Genomic DNA, 22608 nt, shown 5'->3' on the forward strand with positions numbered 1-22608 from the left:
TTTATTTATTTTTTTAAAACCCTGATAGGTGAAAAGTGTTTGCCAAGCCCAAGAGCAACAGGCTTGTGCATCGGACAAAGGAGATAATTTATTCTGTTTTCCTGACGTTTCCATAATTGTTTTATTTCTGCATCGTATTTCTGCCTTCAAGTGACGTAAACGAGCAAGTAACATGGAAATGAGTGCCGGACTTGTGCTATATTCCGCTATATTTCTAGAAGCAGCTAGCTGGGGAAATGCTGGGAAAGTGGAATACAGTGATATCTTGGTTTACGAACTTAATCCGTTCCGGAAGTCCGTTCTTAAACCAAAGCATTCTTAAACCAAGGCGTGCTTTCCCATAGCAGCGGGGGACTCAATTTACAAACGGAACACACTTAGCAGGAAGCGAAACATGTTCTTATTCCAAGGCAAAGTTCACAAACCAAAACACCTACTTCCAGGTTTGCAGCGGTCTTAACCCAAGTCGTTCATAAACTAAGCTGTTCTTAAATCAAGGTACCACTGTAAACTGCTGTGTGAATGCAGCCAGTGCCTCTCTTTAACATGTCCAAGATTTGCTAGCCCTATTCCTGACCCAGTTTGTAAGCCTTCCCCAAGCTTTGTGCCCCAGTCCTGTTGATTTCCTTGTCACTGGGCTTCTTCAGTGGTCTCAGCATTAGAGCTGGAAGTCAGCCCAAGCTTTGTGCCCCGGGCAGGCACTATATCTTGATGGAATGTCTCTTTGGACAGCAATGAATCCAGACTCATTGCCTTTTTCTTGTGTCCTCTCACAGCCCTTCTCCAAGACTGCCACAGAATATGTGCAGAGCCGCCTCAGCAAGAAGCAAGTGCCACCCGACCTGTTCCAGGTAAATCCCTCCCCATTGACTAGACCCTTGGGCTCATCCAATCTCAAATCTCATTTGCCCCAAGACTGGATGCACTTGCATCGGTAGACAGGGGCTGATGTAGCATGAACTCTGGCCCATTGCAACCAATTTCTTCTTAGCCTGTACAAGTGTCCCCACAGCAGGGGGGGGGGGCCCTCTTTTCCTATAACATTGCCAAACCCAAAGAAATGCAGACTCCATTTCCTTACAGCACTTGCTGTTGAGAATCTTATGGGGATTTCCACATCACTGAGTCCCGCAGGGGCCATGCAGATGAGAACGGGGACCAGTGGGTGGAAAGCTTTAATGGGTAGGTTTTCGGCATTCATTCCTCTCTGCCCACTCTTCTGCCAGCCATACATTGAGGAGATCTGCGAGTGTCTGCGTGGGACTATCTTCCAGAGGTTCATTGAGAGGTGAGTGCTTAGGACTACAGGCTGTCCACACGCAGAACCTGCAGCACCATGTTGCAGCATGGTATGCTCCTGTTTAAGGGGCCAGCCACACCTTTTCCAATACACTCCATTCCATTCCCCTTCCCCCTTGTGCATGGTGAAGCTTGAAACAAGACGGGACAGTGCCTTTGAAGTCTGCAGATTTTCTTGGAAGTAAGCCCCTTAGAGCACCATGGAACTTCCTTCTGAGCAAAAATGCCTAGAATCAAGCAAAGCAGGAGTGAGTTCTGTAGATGGAAAGAAGGCTCACTTCTGAGTTAAGCCTGCGTAGGGTTGTCTTGAAGGCAGGATGGAAGTTATATGTATGTGAATGTTCCCTGTATTTTCCCTTTCCCCTCCCTACACCCAGTGCTTCCTTCCCATAATACTGAGGTATAGGAGTCTCTGTTAAGGGGACGGGGGGAGGTGTTATTAGACTTGGCAGAGTTCTGGCACAGGGATTTGAGGAGGGGTCCTTTGAAAGTGGTGATACCCAGGGTTTGTGTTCCAGGGCCTGTGTGTCCTTTCTCTCATTTCTTCTCCCGTCTGTTCTGTTTTAGTGACAAGTTCACACGCTTCTCCCAGTGGAAGAATGTGGAGCTCAACATCCATGTGAGTGCCTGAGGAGGGAGGGCATTCCTGAGAGCTGCGGCGATAAAAAAAGAGCTGTCAAAAGACACTAAGCATGGACCTGCCTGCAGCCACATTGTTGCAGAATGGCAAAGTGTATAGGATTTGCAAAGTTGCTGGTCGTGTAGTTGGTGGGAGGTTGGTGGTGTGTGGGGGACTAATCCCTGCCTCAGGAAGTTCACCGATTTAGTAGCTTCAGGGAAAACCAGGATTACGATCGTCTTCACTGGGTAAATGAGATGGGAGAATTTGAGGGTTTTTTGTCCCTCATGAGAGCTTGAGAAGCAAGCCCAGTTTTGGCTCCCCAATAATCCGAGAGCAACTACCCCTAACATGGGATCCTCTGTACAATTCCCATCAGCCTCAGCCGGCACAGCCCCATCTGGAGAACCTCAGGCTGGGGAAAGCTTTCCTAGTGCTACCCACATGTGACACAAAATAACATTGGATCATAATTTGAAAGCAGGATATGAGGAAAGGTCACTGTGGGTGAGAGGAGTGCCTGTGGAAGGCTATTCCTTTCTATGATGGGTAGACCCAGACTCCTGAAAGGGTAAAGGTGTTGCCAGCAACATGTTAACACTCTTGGTCTTGCTCTCCCCCCCCCCCATCATGTTTGTTCATGCTCTCTGCCTTGTGGGACCCAGCTGACCATGAATGACTTCAGCGTCCACCGGATCATCGGGCGTGGCGGCTTTGGCGAGGTCTACGGCTGCCGGAAAGCAGACACGGGCAAAATGTAACGTTTCAAGTTTGGCTTGTCAAATTGGTATTCCAACAATTATCTGGGAGCCCAAGGTTGGTTAAGGAGACAGAGGGGGTTGCCATGTGGCCTTTGGCCACTGTCTTTTAGCCTAGCTTTGCTCCACATCATTGCTATGAAGCTATATGAAGTATTTACACATGGAAATGATAAATGATATTATCCATCATTCTCTTTTGGTTTGTAATGGCCATGTTGGTCCTGGAGAACCAGGATGGTACCCTCTGATATCTCAGCTCCCAGCCAGCCCTGCTGCTCCCTGTAACCAGCATAAGTAGGCTTCTACTCACTGTCTGAGCCTCAAATGCAAACATAGCTTCCCAAGGGCCTTTCCCCAACTTGACTTTATTTTCTGGGGTACCAGATTGGTGCCTGTGCTAAACTCAGATTCTTCCAATGCACGTATGAAATGTTAGGAAACACAGTTTCTGCCTTTTCTGTCTCAGATTTTATTCTTTATTTACTGAGGTTTTGAGGTAGCTAACAGCAAAATGGAGCAAAGCCATTGAGTGTCATCTTAAAACAAGATAATGAAAACAGCAGCAGCATTCATAAAGCAAAACTAGCACCCAGTCAAACAAGAGGGGAAGCAGGTATCATTAAAAAGTGGGTCAGATACAATAAGGACGGGTTTAATCCAGGTGTTTATTGCTTAGGGGGTGGCAGGTTCAGAGAATCATAGGGCTAGATCCAGAGTAAGTCAATTGCATTGAAGCCCCATTGACATAAATGTGAAAAAATTAGTCATGACTTAGGGCTCATCCAGACTTCGCTTATCCCACTGCTTTCACCCAGGAAAACCTGATCTTATTTCTGAATTGGAGCAAACGCCAAAAAAACCTGGATGAATCAGGTTTTCTGCGGATTAATGTTTGCTCCAATTCAGCGCTAAAGAACCAAGTTTTCCCGGGCAAATGGAAAATTGCTCAGACCTGTGCTTTATAGGCAGGGAAGTGTGGACAAGCCCTGGGCGAAGTCCCACTGATTCCAATGGGAACTGGGCTTGTCTGTCTTGTTCTGGATCCAGCCCATCAAATGTTAGTGTTGAAAAGAGGACATCTCATCAAGGTCCCCAGCTCAACCCAAGAACCTTATAATGCAGAATCTACTAACTGGCATACTTGGCAGTTCAGCCTTTGTTTCAATACCCCAAGTGCAGGAGACTCTACCCACCCCTGTCCCCCACAAAGGAAGGCTCTTCTCATATAGGGGGAGCACAGTGAACATTAGCAGACATCCCAGGGACATCTGTGGCAAATCTCCTCTGTGGGAAACCAAAGAAGTGTTGGGGGGAGTTTAGTCATAGCAGGTGACTCAGGACTCAGATGGGGGTCGTGATGGGTGTAATTAAGGAAGTGCCAAGTGGAATGAGTTTGGTAGGTTTCCACAAAGGAGGCGCACAGGCTGTTCTGCGTGGAGGGATATCGGCAGGGGCGATTCCCTGGGAAGCAGCAAGACCTGGCAAGAGCAACACCGCAGGGTTGCAGCCTCTTCTTTCTCCTTTGGCAGGTATGCCATGAAATGTCTGGATAAGAAGCGCATTAAGATGAAGCAGGGGGAGACCTTGGCCCTGAACGAGCGCATCATGCTCTCGCTTGTCAGCACCGGGGTGAGTCTGGCTACATTGAGCAGTTGGGGGTTGGGAGGCAGAGAGTAGGCAAGACCCGGAGTCTGCCCAGTCCAACAGGGAGGGGAAAGAGATCTGTCAAGTGGGCAGATGCGAATGCTTGGGCTCCAGTATTGTGCTTGCAATCAAAGCTATGATAATGCCGGTATAGACATGGCAGGTATTTTGAAGCACACACTGGTAATTAAAGGCAGGGGGGAGGGATGACGGTGATGAAGTGTGCTGGAGGTGGCATTGAGCATGTGGCTGGGAGTGTGATGCCTGCAGTAAACTAGCAGCAGGGCTGGGATGTGTGTAGGCAGCGCAGCGAATTATGCGCACAGAAGGGGAGGGGAGGCAGTTCAATGTGCGCAACAGCAGGAGGAGGGCAGGAGGGGAAGAGAGAGGGGCAGGGCGGGGGCTCCGTGCGCAAGGGGCATGGGGGAAGACGGGAGACCACCATAGGGGTTTGTGACAAGTTTGCGTGGGTGGGGGAGGTGGGGCAAAGGAGCCGACAGGCGACGTGACTGCTGTGTAGGAGTCGGTGCAAAACCCACGGCTGAAAATGGGGGGCGGGAGCGAGGGGTTAATGGAAGAGCTGGCAGAGGGAAGGAGGCAGTGGCGACGTGTGAGGCAAGAGGCCGAGGGCCCTGTTGAGCAATCAGTTCCCCCACGGTTATCAGATGCAAGCGTGCTCCTGTGTGTAGGGGAACTGTGGTAGGAAGCATGCATGTGCGAGGCATGATTCTGAGAGCGCAGAAGGGAAACGTGGAGCTTTCAGGAAGGCCTGTGGATTCCGGGTGTGAGCAGAACGTAGAGCGAGGGAAGTCGTTCACGCACATGTGCATGCAGACTTGGTGATTCATTTATGTATTTTCCCCCCTCTCTTTTTTCCCTGCTGTGACTTGGTTCCTCGTGTCTCTGCCAGGATTGCCCCTTCATCGTGTGCATGTCGTATGCCTTCCAAACACCTGACAAGCTCAGCTTCATCCTGGACCTCATGAATGGTGAGAGCCAGAACCCAGCCTGTAGAGAGCCTCTGCCTCTCCCCCTCCCCTCCCCTCACATGCTTCTCGAAGGGATCCACACACAGAGGCATCCCTGCCTCACCACTACTCCCCTCTGCCGATACTCAGGTTGTGTGCCTCACATGGCTGTCTGCTCCGTTTCCTGCAGGGGGTGACCTACATTACCACCTCTCCCAGCATGGGGTCTTCTCCGAGACAGAGATGCGCTTCTACGCAGCAGAGATCATCCTGGGGCTGGAACACATGCACAACCGCTTTGTGGTGTATCGCGACCTCAAGGTGAGCACACGCCCCCCCCCCCCCGAATGCTGCATCGTTCAACATCCTTTATCTAGATGTTTGTATGTCGCCTGCCAGGGCTATGCAGCCCTTTTGAGGCAATGAGTGTCGTCAAACAATTAATTAATTAATTGCAGCATTTATTCCCTGCCTTCCCTCCAAGGAGCTCTAGGGGGCTTACATGCTTCCTCCCCCCCCCCCCCCCGCTCCCCATTTTACCCTCGCAGCAACCCTGTGAGGTAGGAGAGAGAGAGAGAGGGAGAGAGGGAGACTGACTGGCCCAAGGTCACCCAGCAAGCTTCATGGCTGTGTGGGTTGGGATTTTAACTCCCCCACCACCACCACCACCACCTTTTGACAACTATGGCAAGCCAAGCTACACCAGGTTAAAAGAATAAAATTCAAAGAAGTCTAAAAACCTGGTTTTAAAATGGAGAGAGAAAAACCTCACCATAGGCTTCTCTTTCCACAAAGAGAGGCAATTTCTGCCTTCAGCGTGGGGTCCCTCGGTGTTGCACCCGCACCCACTGAAAATAGAGTTCTCTAGTGCACTCTGACTTCATGGCAACTGCCTCTTACCCAGAGCCGTGCTTCCTCCTCCTCCGCCTTAGAAGCCAGGGCTGTGCTGTGTGCCATGAGTCGTTCAGGGTGGCAGCATTCCTCACTGGGGAATATCGGGATCTCAAGTTCTAACATCTATTTCAGAAAATGTGAGGCTTGAAAGTGTTTTTTATTTTACTGAAGGAGATTGTTGCCTTGATGGAAGTGCACTCCCACTCAAAATGCCTTGGGATTTGGTACTGTGGGTTATCAAAGCTACTTTTGACAACCCACTCATCACCGTTGCAGGGCGGGATCTTGCGAGGTTGCTTGTCTTTTCCGTATCATGACCTCACTATGCCGCTCTTCAAAATTAAGCATACCCGCTGCAGGAATTGCTCCCTCTGTTTCATCATGGTGCTGCTGCAGAGGCCCAGGCCAAAAGATGGAGGAGGAGGGTTTATTCTCTCCCCTACTTTCCCCAGCAAATCCTCTCTTCCCCCTAGCTGCCATTCATTGCTGCTCTTGTTCCCCCTGCAGCCAGCCAACATCTTGCTAGATGAGTTTGGCCATGTGCGCATCTCGGATCTGGGGCTCGCCTGTGATTTCTCCAAGAAGAAGCCTCATGCCAGCGTGTGAGTATCAGACAGGAATCTAATCCTCGGCCAGCAGCTCTGTTCTCTGTATCTGGACCTAAAACTGCTCCCGTCCAAGGGTCTTGATAAATGTCAGAACACCTTTTCCCCTTCTCCCTCAGCTGCAGGGTGAGCTACTGGAAGTTCCTCCACTGTTGCTTCCTCTAGCTTTTTATAGGTGTTAATTCCTGTATTATCTGTGGATCACAATATCACTTGTTCAACATCCACTCATTGGGACATTTGCCCTAAGGCCTCTGTCCAGTAATGGCGACCCAAAATATGGACCACAAAACCGGAACCTACAGATTACAGGCCTCAGATTCCGGTAGTGGATTCATCTGCAAAGGGGCTTTCTGATTCTGGGGTGTGTGGGATAGAACGAGCTAGTTCAGTCCCAATGCCCAGCTTGCACAGGAGCGAATGTCTTTATGTGATCACTTGTTCTTGGGAGATGCCGGTGTTGCAAGGAAAATGGCCCCTCTCTAACTTTTTCTGCTTGGAACCATTCGTATTTTGTGGGGAGACAATTCCTACAGGCCACAACTGTGGTTTAAAGGGGCATTGTAAGGAGGAATTAGTACCTGCCTCCATTTGCAAGCACATGCGTACCCAGATTCATAAGCGCATGCTTCTCCCACGTGAACGTGTGTATTTCGTAAGTGTACATAGATCTATTTGCCACTGGCCTGGGTGTTTATTTTTCCTGTGTGTTTATTTTTCGAAAAGGATTCCTTACCCATTGACCTGTCCCTGCTGAGCCGCCCCCCCCCCCTGACAGGTGCTGTGCTGTCTTTTGTAACTCTCTGTTTCCCTCCACCCCTGCAGTGGCACACATGGGTACATGGCGCCAGAGGTGCTGCAGAAGGGCGTTGCCTATGACAGCAGTGCTGACTGGTTCTCTCTAGGCTGCATGCTCTTCAAACTACTGAGGGGGTAAGTGGGGGAGAGCCAAGGTGGAGAAGAGTTTGCAGGGATGGGGGTGGGAAGGAGGCCTAGCTGGCAGAGGGAGCCGTGGTTGAATCCAGAGGGTGCTGGGTTGGATTGATTGCAATGGGAATGGCAAGAATTGGGGGGGAAACCGCCCTGAGATCTACAGGTATTGGGCGCTATACAAATGAAATTAAATAATAATAATAATAATAATAATAATAATAATAATAATAATAATAATAATAAAGTGTTAGGAGGTGCCTGTGAGGCCTGAGTCTCCTTCTGATGCTCTCCTGGTTCTTCTTCTCAGGCATAGCCCCTTTCGGCAACACAAGACTAAAGACAAGCATGAGATCGACCGCATGACGCTCACTATGGTAAGGAAATGTTGTCAAGCTCAGTCAGGGATCAGCCTGGATCCCAAAGCTTCCAGGTGCTGAATCGTTCGCCTCTTGCCCCTCGGGTCTCCGAAATTTCAGATCTTCCCTTTGCCAGCCACCAGAGTTATAGCCACGCTTTGCAGAGCCTGGCTGACCTATACTGCATGTCAACTTGCCAGTTTCATGTGGACTTAGTACATATTCCCAAATAGATTCAGCATTTTGACATGAGGTTTTTCCTGTGCTGAACCCCCATTATTCTCCCTCGAAGTCAAATATCCCTACACTTCAGACCGGGTCCATTTCCGTGAGTTCCAGCACTCTCTGTTTGGTTAGCTGGGTGGCTCAGTGTGCACATTTGTGTGAGGGAAGGAGGGAAATGGGTACGCAGAATTAAATTTCCCACTATTACTGTAAGTTATGCTACTGCCTGAAGAACATGAATAGATCGGGGACCTTCTATTTTTAGCACCGCACAGAGAAATCACAAAGAAATTCCCTTCCCTAGAGAACGTGCAGAGACTGTAAGCAGATGCAGTTTGGTTGAACTCAACCATTACTGTTTGGCAAGGCAAGCAGCACAACTCTTGCCAAGGTGTCAGGCTGCTAAGCAGTCTCAGGCAAACGTGCCATTAGAAATTTCTGGGCTGGGCATAAAAATGCTTTGTGCCAGTCCGGGGTGCGGCTGTCGGGAAAAGTCCCTTCCTCCATGCCTTTGGTGTACAGCTGTGGCGTAGCTGCAACTATTTGCTGTTGAGGTTAATTCAGGGCATGACTTATACAAAGTGTGTGGCAGGGGTGGGGTTCCCTCTTCATTTAGCAAAAGTTTATGGGTGGTTCTGAGGACTGCTGCTGCAGCTGCTGTTTCTAGAAAGTCCCAGATTTCGATTCTTCTTCCAGCAGAGCTCATGTGTATCACCCTAGATTTCCGTGAGGGTGTAGGATCCCTCCCACAGCCCTTTTTGCACACACTAGAACCGGGTAATGCTGACAGCGAGGGGAAGAGGGAGACAATACTGATCATCATGACAGACTCGGGTTTCAATGCATCGGCTGCCTAACTATTTGACAGGCTTTTTGAGGCCTCATGGTGAGATGGGAGGGAGCCGAATGGGGTTTAAGGTGCATAAGAGGCAGCTTTGGATGTTTGCAATAGCCAAGCCACTTTTATCGTGCAAGGCAAGTTGTGGAGAAATTGTGCTTGTGGGCAAACTTAAAATAGGTGGGCAATTAAGATAGCTATTTTCAGATCCGTGCTTGCAGTGGTGGAGGAAGGGGGCGCAGGGAGTGCGGTTCGCCCTGGGTGTCATCAGGGTGTGTGTGTGTGTGACAAAATGGGTTTTTTAAAAAAATGGGCTCATGAAACTTTTTAGGAGTGACGTGGTGGCTTAGGCGCCTGCAGGTTCTGCGCCGCGTGAAACGGCAGCGTGGGACTTGCCTCTGCCTACTGCCTTTCCCTCAGCCGCCCTACAGCTGAGGGGGAGGTGGTGGAGAGGTTCCAAGCATTGGAGATGCTTGTCCCGCCCCCGGCTGCAGAACACGCCCCCACACCAGGCACCCGAGCGGCTAGCTATGCCACTGTGTGTGTGTGTGTGTGTGTGTGTATGAGACAGAGAGAGAGAGAGAGAGAGAGAGAGAGAGAGAGAGAGAGAGAATGTTTCACAGCTGGGTTGGCATTTGATATTAAAACACCTTTTCTTCTGATGACAACTAAGGAGTCCTTTAGCCCACTGCCTCTCTCTCCTACACCTCTTGCCAGGAGTGTGATTCCGTTGCCACTGGATGAAAGTTGTCTTTCCTCTGTGGGCTCCAGGAATAGGAGGGCCTGTCCCTTCTTTCATAACGAATGAAATAAACTGACCCAATTGTTCCGCACAGCTTTGAGCCATGGGGACAGATTAGTGGTAATGATGCCCCTAGATGCCAAAGGACGTTCTTCCTGTACAATAGGGATGAGGAAACTGTGGCACCTCCTCCCAATGTTGCTGGACTGCAGTTCCCATTATCCCTGAACATAGGCCATGCTGGCTGAGGCTGATGGGAGTTGGAGTCCAGCAATATCCAGAGGGCCACAAGTTCTTAAACCCTGGCAGGATCTTTCTTACTCCAGATCCTTCCCATCCCCATTTCCATGATTAACACCCAGTGCCCTTTTAAAATGTGATGGGGAAGGGGTTGTTTTTGTAAACACTACGTATATTGTGTTTTTATATTGTGATTTTATGTTGTAATCTGAGACCTGAGACTGAGACCTGCGGGTGTAGGGCGGTGTGCAAATGTAAGAATTAATAATGAGAATAATTCTGCCTTTCACGTTCCCACAGGCTGTGGAGCTCCCAGACTCCTTCTCACCTGAGCTGCGCTCTCTGCTGGAGGGGCTGCTGCAGAGAGATGTGAACCGTCGGCTGGGTTGTATGGGCCGCGGGTGAGTCTCCAGGGGGGGAACAGCTGAAGCGCCTGGATGGGCTGTAGGGCAGAGATGTTGGTGGGGAGTGAGATTCCTGTGGCCCTCCAGTTGTTGCTGGACTGGTTGGTCAGCAGTCAGGGGAAACTGTAGCCCAAGCGCATCTGGGAGGCCATTGGTTGGCTGAGGGGATTAAGTTGCCCAACCTTCTTATACAAAGAATGCTTTCAGAATTATCAGTGGAGTGGAGTTTTGTTGTTTGGAACTCAGCTAAGAATACTTCAGCCCTTCTCGTTTGGAAAAAAAAAAACCTGCGGTAATGGACAAGCATGCTATTTCCAGGTGCTCTGGTTGCCACAACAAGGGCAGGTTTAAAATACATATATATCACACTACGGGACAAGAAGTGCCTTCCATTTTTGAAAAGTATTTATGGGACAGGCTTAACATCCTGCTGTTAGCTTAGCTTTCCCAGGCTCCCTGCTTGCCCTGTTCCTCAGGTTCAGATTCAAGCCACAATCTGATAACTCAAATTTAGATGACCTTGAAGCAGAGGATGTAGTGCGGGAGCTAAGGAATGCTCCGGCAACGTTATTCCTTCGTCGGCAAGGCTCTGGGCTTTCCATGTAGTACCCTGTTCAGCGCAAGACCTAAGATAGGATCTGGAATTCAAAGAATCACACAGTTTGCTTGCTTAAAAAATCCAGTTTATGGCTTTTAATGGTTGCAGAGAAGCCATCTTGGACTGAATTGGCTGCTGTGTGCAAAATGTGCGCCTCATGTTACCCTGCACCCCAGCAGTCTGTCTCTCCCCCCTGCTGTCTTTTATTCTCCATTATTTTGGATTTTGTTAGCCTAGTTTTGATTTTTCTCAAAACATAAAATTTTCTATCACAACACTTTTCAGGTCTTTTCAGAGCTATGAATCGTTATTACTCACTTGCATATACAATATCTGTTGTAGAGAGAATGGCGGATGGGAGTCCCTGCCTAGGTACTTGCTGATTCACCCTTTCATAAAATAATAATGGAGCAAATTAAACAATCCTGCCCCAGAATAGGCTATTCTCAACTCTTGCGACGAATATATATAACCCAGAAACTGACGTGTCTCATGTAGGGACAAATCAGCTTTGTTTACATCCTGCATCTGATGAAGTCGGCTCTTTCCTATAAACGTTTGTGCTACGATGAGTCACTTAGCCTCTAAGGTGTGATGTGCAGACTTTGTGTTAACAGCGTTCTGTGGCTAGGCAATCCAAATTCTGTGTCAACAAGAGCTGTGTTCTTTGACTTGTATATAAGAGGTTTGCACATTTTCTGAAGCTGCCCGCCCCTGAATCTCTGATCATCTTTCTCTAGGTTCTGAGTTTTTAGTAAGCATAGCTCACATACTTTCAAATATATATGCAAAACCATAAGGACTACAGACTTGCCTGCCTTAAAAATGAGACCTGAACTTTTCTGAAAGCCGGATTCTGGGTGCAGAATCCAGCTTTCTGAGAAGTTCAGATCTGCCTTTCTGAGCATCTGCAGAATTGCAGCATTTGCACAGCCCTACCTTTAAGTTGCTCGACGTCTCTCTTGTCCTTTGTTTGATGTAACAAAACAGAGCAGCTCAGGGTTGTTGGGTTTTTTTGCAGGGGGCAAAGAAGGCACACCAGGCTGAGTTAATCTAGGTGGTAAAAAAGAGCTGCAGATGTGGTTAGGCCAAGCTAAATCCTGATGTCCTTTTAAACAAAACAAGTTTTCCTTCAAAGGAAATTGCTCAGCTGTTAGATGAACACAAAGGCAGCATTCCAGTTCTGTGTGGCTGTTCATGACGAAGCTGCTGTTCCCAAGCTTTTCTCTAGCCCCTAACTCAGGTAGCTGACAAGAGATAGTAATGAACAGCACCCAGCCTCCCTCCCCATTGACCAAAGAGTGTAATAGTTCATACCGTCTGGTGGACACTGCATTGGCTACCCCTGCCCTAACTATTCAGTGCTCAAAGGGAAGAGGGAACTCTATGTAATCTGCAACCGTCTTTCCAACAGGGCGCTTGAGGTGAAGGAGAGTCCCTTCTTCCAGGGTCTAGACTGGCAGATGGTTTTCCTCCAAAAGGTGAGCAGGGCAGTTGGGAAGACAGTGGAGTTGCTGGGGATAAAGACTCTGCTCGGTCATCATGAATCATCGAGTTGGAAGGGACCCCAGCGGTCATCTAGTCCAACACCCTGCAATACAGGAATCACCACTAAAGCATCCATGACAGATAGCCACCCAACCTCTGCTTAAAAACTTCCAATGAAGGAGAGTCCACAACCTCCCATGAGAGTCTGTTCCACTGTTGAAGAGCTCTTACTGTCATAAAGCTCTTCCTGAAGTTTAGTCGGAGTCTCCTTTCTTGTAACTGAATCCACTGGTTCAGGACCTAGTCTTGAGAGCAGAAGAGAACAAGCTTGTTCCCTCTTCAGTGTGACAGCCCTTTAGGTAGTTGAAGATGGCCATCAGGAAAAGAAGGAATTGTAAGGGATAAGCGACTCTCCTCTGCTCCTTGGTTGACTTTCCCCCCATCATGTCTTCACAGTATCCGCCCCCCTTGATCCCACCACGCGGGGAGGTGAATGCAGCTGACGCTTTTGACATTGGCTCCTTTGATGAAGAGGACACCAAAGGCATCAAGGTATGTGGGGGGCAGCCCTTAACCTACTCTCTGCTAGGGCAGCTGCAGCTTCCTCCTCTACTCTTTGGTTTGAATATACATCTACTTAAAAAATAAATAAATCTATCTATCTATCTCCCATTTTTCTTCCAAACGTGGCACTCAGAGCAGGTTTGATTACAAATACACGGTGTGGGCTTCAGCAGCAAAGTGGAAGCAGCAGCGCTAATGGGTGGAACTGCACTGTAGGCTGCAATACTATGTTCTGCTACTAGGGAATAGGATAACGCAGACAAATGAATGTTACTGACTGATTTGACAAATGAATGTTACTGGACTGATATGTTGGCTTCAGTCCATCTAGTTCAGCACCTTGTCTCCGACACTAAGGCCAGCCACAGACCACTGGGAAACTCACAAGCAGAGCATGATGGAGATAGACACCCCTTCTCTCTCTCTCTCTCTCTCTCTCTCTCTCTCTCTCTCTCTCTCTCTCTCTCTCCTTCAGTAGTTGGAGCTATACTGCCTCTGAGCATAGAGGTTTCATTTATCCTGGCGAACAGCCATGCGTGTGTTTAAACCTTTGAAGAGCTACTTGGGTAGTGGCCAGCATGTCATCTTTGGTAATGAAGTCCACAAAGTAAATAGCACATAAGACGGGGATGTTCAGCCTTAGCCAAGCTATTCCTTATATGTGGAAGAAGTTTGTCATACGATTGCTGCATCCCCTAGAACCTAAATCTACTGTTCTGAACAGCAAACTTTGGGAGTGTTTTGAGACGTGTCTAACAATCCAGCGGTTCTCCAAATGCCTTAGGTACCAGGGCAAGCAGAATTTTGTGTAGAGGGGTTTACCGGACTGAGAAAAGTTACTTGACTTTAAGCCAAAGCGAGTTGCAAAGTAAAGAACAGAAATCACACACACACACGGCAATAAAGAACTTTACAATGTGCATCCATAGATAAATATACGAAGCATGTACCCCACTAAAAGGAAGACCCAAAAAAGAGGCAACAGACATAACTAAATAACCTCCAAATTAAGGCTTGAGGGGCTGGGTACATAAAACTGGCACCTAAAGGCAAACAATGATGGTGCCAAGCTTGCTTCCCTTGGGAAGCCACCATTGAAAAGGCCCGTTCTTGTGTCACCACCCTCTCTGCCTCTCTTGGAGAGAGCACACACAGAATGCCCTCAGATGATGAATGCAGGACCTGGGTTTGTTCTGGAGGGGAGAACTCCTTTAGGTGGTGGGATCCTGAGCTGCATTATGGTTCCCCCCACCACTGCAGGCAGGTTAGGAGAGGTGTTGTGTCTGAGTTGGTTGGGAGAGAACTGGAGAGAGCTGAGATCAGCTGGGAAGTGATTAGGGAAAACCTGGTGAGTTTCGGTTTTAGTGCCTAGAAGAGGCGGTGTAAGTCTGGGAAGGTGGAGAAGTGCAGAAGGCAGAGCCAGAGAGAATATCCATGTCAAATATTTAAGATAGAAAGGAAGAAATGGGACTCACCCCAAACCTCCACAGTAGAAGAATGCTGCTGGATCAGACCAAAGGCCTATAGTTCTGCATGCTGCTTCCCAGTCGGATAGGCCTCTTAGAAGCCCACAAGGGGGGCACGAGGGCAGTAGCCCTCTCTTGCTGTGGTTTCCCTGGCAGCTGATATTCAGAGCAGGGGGACTGTGCCTGTTACCCTGGAAACAAGGGCTCACTTCTCATTCCAGCTGTTGGACAGTGACCAGGAGCTCTATCGCAACTTTCCACTCACCATCTCGGAGCGTTGGCAGCAGGAGGTGACAGAGACCGTCTTTGACACAGTCAATGCCGAGACTGACAAGCTGGAGGCTCGCAAAAGAGCCAAGAACAAGCAGTTGGGCCACGAGGAAGGTGAGACCCAGGGCTGGTAGGACAAGTGGCAGTGGGTTTCCTCATTCAGGCTAGCTCTGCTCCATGACCCAGTCCTCCTCAGCCGCCATTGCCACCCAGCTTTGCCTGCCAGTTTGCAGGGCACCCGCTTTTAGAAACTCTTTGCTGCAACACCCACTATGGAGAGAAGACATGGCTGGATGACTTGGGTTGTTTCCCCCTGAACTGGTCCCTTTGGTGTCTCCTTGTTTTGTTTCTTGTGGGGGGTTTTTGTTTTGTTTTGGCCTGTCCTTGATGCTCTTCTCTTTGCCATTCCCATACACAGATTATGCCCTGGGCAAGGACTGCATCATGCATGGCTACATGTCAAAACTGGGGAACCCTTTCCTCACGCAGTGGCAGAGGCGGTACTTCTACCTCTTCCCAAATCGGTTGGAGTGGCGTGGAGAAGGAGAATCCCCGGTAAGAGGAGATCTTTCCTCTAAGGAAGGAGGGGAGGGGATAATGGCAGGTTTGGGGTGAGGGTGGAGAGTCTTGCTATATACAAGTGGGAGAGCCTAGGTTTGTCTCATATGGGTTTGGGGGGGGGGTAGGATTAAGCATTGATTGCAGTGCCTGGGGGATGGGATTATGTGGAGGGATGTAGAATGCATGTTTAACCTGGGGTTATATAAGTGGCTCTTTCTTTGACCAAAGATGTTTTGGACCCTACAACAGCAGTCGCTGCTCACCATGGAAGAGATCCAGACTGTTGAGGAGACACAGATAAAGGATCGAAAGTGCATCCTCCTAAAGATCCGGGGTGGCAAGCAGTTTGTCCTGCAGTGTGACGTGAGTTTTTCCTCACATTGCCTCTCCTAGAAGAAAGTCCAGAGGTTGCCAAAAATTGGTGATGGGCAGCCCCCAGTTTCCCATGTTTGATGACTGGACAGGACTTAGGATAATATAGCACATCTTGACTGTTTGAAGTGTTTCACGTACATTATCTCAGTGATTCTTACAAGGCCTTTGTAAGACAGGCGACCATTGTTGTCCCCATAGCGGGGGGCGGGGGCTGAAGCTGAGAGAGAACTTTGCTTGCAAAACCCCACCCAGTGAATACATGGCGGAGGCAAGATTACAACCTGAGGCTTCCTGATTTCACGGCACTGTGGTCTAAACCACTGAGCCTAGGGCGTGCCAATTGGAAGGTCAGCGGTTCGAATCCCCACAACGGGCTGAGCTTCCGTTACTTGGTCCCAGCTCCTGCCAACCCAGCAGTTTGAAAGCACGTCAAAGTGCAAGTAGATAAATAGGTACCGCTCCGGTGGGAAGGTAAACGGCGTTTCTGTGCACTGTTGTGGTTTCGCCAGAAGCAGCTTAGTCATGCTGGCCACATGACCCGGAAAAACTGTCTGCGGACAAACGTTGGCTCCCTCGGCCAGTAAAGTGAGATGAGCACCACAACCCCAGAGTTGTTCGCGACTGGACTTAACTGTCGGGGTCCTTTACCTTTTTATGCTACACTAGTTCATGGTCTTATTTCTGTACCTGAGATTAATAAAAATCCTGCTGAGGTCACATTCTACATGTTTGGCTGGGCTTGCCTAAACAAAACTATGTTAAGCAGGTGCTGAAAAGAATGCAGCCTGATGTCAATAAGCAAGGAGTTCCAAAGGGTTGAGTACTGCCACACTGAAAGAGCAATTTCTTACAAAGGACTTTATGTGACACCTGTAATGGTGCCAGTTCCACAGATAGAAGCAAAGTCGACTACAGTGGTACCTCGGGTTACAGACACCTCAGGTTACAAACACTTCGGGTTACAGACTCTGCTAACCCGGAAGTAGTACCTCGGGTTAAGAACTTTACCTCAGGATGAGAACAGAAATTACGTGGCGGCGGCAGCAGGAGGTCCCATTAGCTAAAGTGGTGCTTCAGGTTAAGAACAGTTTCAGGTTAAGAACGGACCTCCGGAATGAATTAAGTTTGTAACCAGAGGTACCACTGTATTCCCAAGCTGTTAAAGGCTTTATATATAAATAGTGACACCTTGAATGGTAACAAATCAGCAACCAGTGCAGATCTCAGAACAGAGGTGTAATATGATGGCAGGATCTTCCTCCAGTCAGCAGCCATGCTGCAGCATTCTGCACCAACTGCAATTTCTGGATCAAGCACATGGGAAGGTCCACATTCAGTCTTGAAGTCAACAGTGCCTGTGATTAAGCTCTCCTTAACGACCATAGCTGTCATACCATATGCAGCTGGTAAAAGATGCTTTTAGCTCCTTAGGGTACCAGAAGCACTCAAACATTGTGTGCCTGCCCCTTCAAGAAGAGAGCAACTCCATCCAAGGTGGACAAATGACAAATTTCTCTGACACAGGAAACACCCACGGTGCCTTCATCCTGCCAGGATAGATCGATAGTGGAGGGGGCTTGCCTACATTCCTGAAGTTTGCAGCTTGTTTTAGTCACTTGGAGGTATTAGGCCAGCACCTTTCTGAAGTTGTGTTCTTGATTTGGTAGGTTGTTCTGGTCAGATGAGATCAGGAGAAGGGTGGATGGTCCTTTTTTGCAGCTGAATCAAATTTGAACCCTCAGGTGTAGGATGAATCAGAGGCACAAGTATCTTGCAGCTCTTTGTGTTTGTTTCTCATTCAAATCTGAAACAGATCTTTTCAAGTCTACCCTCACAAGGGGGTGAGCAAGTGTGGGGAGCTTAGGAGAGCCAAAAGAGGAGATAAGAGTGAGATGACAGAGCAGAAACAGGAAGTGTAAAACAGTTGTGCTTCCTGTTCTCCCTACTTAACTCAATGGCCTGTGTTCCCTTCCTGTTCTGTGATTTCTTGAATTCTATGGTCACGAGGTCCCCTACAGGCTACTGGAGGAGGGGGAGCCCCTTCTCAATCTATGGGGAGGGGGAATGTCCTGTTCAGTTAAGAAAGCTAGTTCACATTTTAGAAGACTATAAATAGGGCGGTGTGTGCTTTGCATCAAAAGGAGAAGAGATTTCTCTACAACCAGAATAATTATATGTATTCATCAGATGTACAGAATATAGCTGAAGCTGCATAATTCTCTTAGAACTTGTTCAAGCCTAGAGGAGTTGGAGTAGCGTGTGTTATTGTATTGGGAGGCAAGGACTTTGCGTGGGTGCAAGAAGTTTATCCCTTTGCTGGAAAACCCATCTGCAGTGCAATCCTAAACTTGCCTACTCTGAAGTAGGCCCCACTAATTCAGTGGGGTTTTCTTTTCCCCAGGCAAGTTTGTGTAGCAGGGATAGCTAACCCACGGGCCAAATCCATCCTCAAGAGTGGATACACACACATACCCAGACCTGAAATAAATTGACGATTGAATTTGTGCTATTTAGTTCATTTTTTAAAGCCTGCATTTTTGCTGAGGTGTCCCTCACTGTCGCTGTGATGGTCCTACTGCAGGCAGCCTAGCCAGTATCCCAAAAATTGGGTGCCTCTGCCTTGACCTTTCAAAGGCACCTCTTCTCCCTCTCATGCTGCACTGTTGATAGATCTATAGTACTCAGGAATCTATATGTTTTTAACAAAGGCCATATTTTGAATTAAGGGAAGGTTAATCATTGGCTGCGTCCATTGTCTCACTCCCACATGACCCCATATACAGGCAAGCACCTCTTTAAGCCCTCTCTGGTCCAGAATGAGTAGTCATAGGGGCTTTGGCAGTCTGCCCTATATTGTTCCCCTGAGATCTGGCTTTTATGCGCAAGCCAAGCGACAGGCAAATGTGACTGAGCAGTTGTGATGCATAAGAGGAAATCAACACAAGTAATATGTGTGGGGATTAAACAGCCTTTTGCCTGAGTGTTGGTCCATGCAGGAGAAGAGCATCCTAGGTGAACAGCAAGATGCTCCTTATGATCAGGAGCTGTGCTGAGAAACTCTTTACCTCTGGCTTCCTATTCCTTCTCTACAGAGAGAAAGTATTGGTGCTAATGGGCTGGCACAGAGAGGTGCCATTAGGAAATAATTCCTGAAAGCATTAACCATTTGTACACAGCTTCCAGAATTTTAGTCTGGTGGTTGTTTTCTGACAACGTTTAGAACAGGGGTGTCAAACTCAAATTCATCGGGGGCCGCATCAGCAGTTTGGTCACCCTCAAAGGGCTGGTTGTATCTGTAGGAGGTTTCCTGAATGCATGTAAAGTGGAGGTTTCCTGTGTAGAACGGCCGGCGCTGCTAGAGGGCAGACGTTCTCTGGCTTGTAGGCTGCCGCGCATGCGCTGAAGAGGCGGCTTTCTTGTGTCAAAAAAAAAAAGCGAGAATAAAAGGTGAAGGCCGGCGGCGGCTACACGGGCCACATGACGAGGTCTGGCGGGCCGGATTCGGCCCGCGGGCCTTGTGTTTGACACCCGTGGTTTAGAACATTTAAAAACAATCACATGCTTGCACAGCTAATGATGTCAAGGGGTTGCCAAGAACAGTATCTTCCAGCCGTCATAGGCCTGGTTAAACATGAATGTTTTTAAGTTGCTCCCAAACCTTAATAATGAGGGAGATGAATGCATCTCGCCAGGAAGGGTATTCCATAAACCCAGAGCCACCGCTCAGAAGGCCCTGCCTGAGTAAGTGCCAACTGGGCACCAACCAGTTATGGCAGCACCACTCCCAAGCCGATTGTAAGGTCCAAGGCGATTGATACCCTCTCCTGCCCTGAGCAAAACAATGGCTGCTGCCTTGAGAGCTGCCTCCTTTGTATTCTAGGGGGCCCTCATGCTAATCCTTTGCCTTTCCTCCTCCAGAGCGATCCGGAGTTGGTGCAATGGAAGAAGGAGCTGCGCGAAGCCTACCAGGAAGCCCAGCAGCTGCTGCAGAGGGTGCCCAAAATGAAACACAAGCCGCGCTCTCCGGTGGTGGAGCTCAGCAAGGTCCCTCTGCTCCAGCGCAGCAGCAGCAGCACCAACGGCCTCTGACCCTCCTTGACTTCCTCTCCCATCCTTAATTTATTTGGCTGGGTTTGTCCACCATCCCCACCCTCTCTCCTGTCTCCTTTCGCTGATCATTGTGATGTCCACCCCAGCCCCCTGGGGTATTATAGTGAGGGGGTGGGGCATCCAGAAGGTGTGGGACAGACTTCCCTCTCCCCATCCCCCAGCACAGGGGGACCAATACCCATTTGAGGGGAAGGAGCCTGGTTGGCAAGGTGGATGAGCGTCTACCCCACCCCCCCTGCCCCCCACGAAGGAAAGCTGGGATTAAAGCCCTGCCTCTAAATAGGACCAATGGAAGGAGATGCCCTGAGGTGTGCCACACATCTTGTGTCCTCCCTGCTTCCTCCCCTGTGGCTGCCAGACATGCGCTAGCGCACTCACAAGAGAGCCTGCTGGCTTAGGCCTTGCTCCCCATGGAGTGGCTGGCAGGGCATGTCCTCTCAGGTGAGTGAGTCCCTTCACACCAGCTGAGGTGAAGAGACGCATTGGCACAACAATCCGTGTCCCCAGCCCCTTTTCTTTCCAGCGCCAGGCTCTGGCGTACGGTTCCACAGCAGGCCCCCTGCAGAAAGGGCGCCCTGGTTCTGGCATAGATGGGATAGCTCAAAAGAGTGTATTTCCCGCCGCCCGTCACTCACAGAATATCGGCTAGGCAGCCACTGTGCCATAAGCAATCCCCTTCAGCATTGGCTGGGTTTGCACTCTAGAGTGTGATAAGGAATTGCCTTGAAACTCTTACACTGTAACGAAAATGTCTAACAAAAAAATGAAGGCTTGCTCCTGTTCTGTTCTCTTCCCTTCGTCCCTGAGTTCACGTCCTGAATCCTTCCCTACCACCCTCTTCTGGTCCCGCCAATTGCCATCCCAAATCCTGAATTCCTGACCTGGGGCAGCGGCTGCTGCTGCTGCTCTTGCTGCCGCCTCAGAGTTGTGGCCTGCCCTCTGCCTTTTGCCACCCTGCTCTCCCAGGCATTCTCTTATCAACTGTGCCAAATTTCAAGATTATTGTTGTGCCCTTCCCGGTTGGCCCCGTGGAGTCTGCAAAAAGTCGTACTCCCTGGGGCCGAATCTGGACAAGCTCCTTGCATTTGGCTTGCCCAGTCTCTGTACTCTTGCCTCTGAATCTTCTCCTTGGAGTGGGATGAGAACTGCCTCTTGCTCTGCTGTCTCTACTGCCAAATGCCCATCTTGCTTTGCTGTGGAAAGAGGGGAGGGGCAGCAGGTTTCATGCCAAAAGAGATTTCTGAGCTGCCTGGCCCCTCTGCTCTCAGGGCCTCTCTGGGCTGAGCCTGGAGTGGGGGGAGTGGGGGGGGTGCGGTCACTGGAAGCTTGGCCTGGATGAGGCCCTGTGCCAAGTCCCAAGTGTCTGAAGGATTCTGTAAATATCTTTGTGCCAAGGGGGGGCCTGGCTGGGTGTGGAAAAACTAGGCCCATTCTGCCCCTCCCTTCCAATATCCCTCTGTATTAACAGCTCCCCCCACCCACCCACCACCTCCCCTTCCCCTAGCAGTGTTACGGTTTCTCCCGCAGGATGGGGAGAAATATCAGGTTGAATTGACCCTGTACCCCTCCTCCTCTTCCCTCCACCTGCGGTTTAACAGAGGGGTTAAGGGTAGATGGCTTTCGGTTGGGGATCAGGTCTCTCGTCCCCATGGTGTCATGCCCCAAGCGCATGCGATTGCCTCTGCTGCATGCCCCCCCCCACTCCGCCTCATGTGATGAGTTTTTGCCTGTTCTGCTACATGGCTCCCACATTCCTCCCAAGGCGATTGGCCCTGGGAGGGGGAGGGGTAGAGCGGGAGCCCCCCCCCCCCCTTTCCCTGCAGTGTTTGTAAATATTGATCTCTGGTTTGTCTCTCTGGGTTATTATTATGGATTTTTTGCCGATTTTTGAATGTGATTTTAATGAGTGGGATAAAAAGACTGTTTTTATAATAAAAAAAATCCAAAACCCACAAAGCTTAGAAAAACGCAGGCTCTTTTGTGGCTCTCGGCACCAGAATGCGTAAAACGTGTCGCTGACGTAGATTGAGTTGGGTTGTTGGCTCAGGGTTGTCAACTCCAGCTTTTCCAAAGCTGGTATCCAATCCAGGTGTTTTAAGAATGCAGCCTCCATTAGCCCCAGTCAACAAGACCAATTGTCACAGATAGTGGGAGCTGTAGCCCACCAGGTTGGGGAAGGCTGGTCTATGGCAGAATCCAGCCCCAAGACCATGGAGACTGAAGCTGGGACCATAGGCATGCAGATTGTGTGTTTTCCATGGCGATATGGGTGCTCCGTTTCCTTTCTCTGGAGCAAGGATGAGAAATTTTTGGTCTTCCAGGTGTTGCTAAACTACATCGCCCATCAGCCCCAGTCAGCATGGCCATTAGTCAAGGCTGATGGGAACTATAGTTCAGTAACATCTGGCGGAGCAAAGTTTCCTCACCCCTGCTCTAAATTGAAGCATCCATTTAGGAATCTATGGTAGGAAGCACACAAATATGTCAAGAAATTCTTGCATTATAATAGGTAACCAACCAACTCTCTCCTATGGGTCTCAAGCTCCAACGTAATATAGTGCATCACTAACAAGCCAAGTCCTTCTGTTGTCCCCATAGGATAAACAAAGTGGTGGGAGAACATTTCTGATATCCTCAATATTGCCATG

At 49.2% G+C, this 22608-nt stretch overlaps 1 protein-coding gene across 3 annotated transcripts in view; it reads left to right on the forward strand.

Moving 5' to 3' along the window:
• GRK2 (G protein-coupled receptor kinase 2) overlaps window positions 1–21916 on the forward strand; it is a 38502-nt gene extending 16586 nt beyond the window's left edge. For 2 of the 3 annotated variants that reach the window (XM_028739464.2, XM_028739480.2), the window contains 17 exons: window positions 777–851; window positions 1227–1288; window positions 1867–1918; window positions 2584–2675; window positions 4209–4308; window positions 5234–5312; window positions 5482–5612; window positions 6693–6787; window positions 7616–7723; window positions 8031–8097; window positions 10425–10525; window positions 12541–12607; window positions 13071–13166; window positions 14866–15028; window positions 15333–15469; window positions 15704–15838; window positions 19769–21916. In XM_028739464.2, the coding sequence (XP_028595297.1) occupies window positions 777–851; window positions 1227–1288; window positions 1867–1918; window positions 2584–2675; window positions 4209–4308; window positions 5234–5312; window positions 5482–5612; window positions 6693–6787; window positions 7616–7723; window positions 8031–8097; window positions 10425–10525; window positions 12541–12607; window positions 13071–13166; window positions 14866–15028; window positions 15333–15469; window positions 15704–15838; window positions 19769–19939 (1731 nt within the window). In that variant the 3' untranslated portion in view covers window positions 19940–21916. The remainder of the gene's footprint in view (window positions 1–776; window positions 852–1226; window positions 1289–1866; window positions 1919–2583; window positions 2676–4208; window positions 4309–5233; window positions 5313–5481; window positions 5613–6692; window positions 6788–7615; window positions 7724–8030; window positions 8098–10424; window positions 10526–12540; window positions 12608–13070; window positions 13167–14865; window positions 15029–15332; window positions 15470–15703; window positions 15839–19768) is intronic. The other variant, XM_028739474.2, reaches the window with a different exon arrangement.
• Window positions 21917–22608: the final 692 nt, after the last annotated feature.

This window comes from Podarcis muralis, chromosome 1 (assembly GCF_964188315.1).
Source record: "Podarcis muralis chromosome 1, rPodMur119.hap1.1, whole genome shotgun sequence".
In the NCBI taxonomy this organism is placed as follows: domain Eukaryota; kingdom Metazoa; phylum Chordata; class Lepidosauria; order Squamata; family Lacertidae; genus Podarcis; species Podarcis muralis.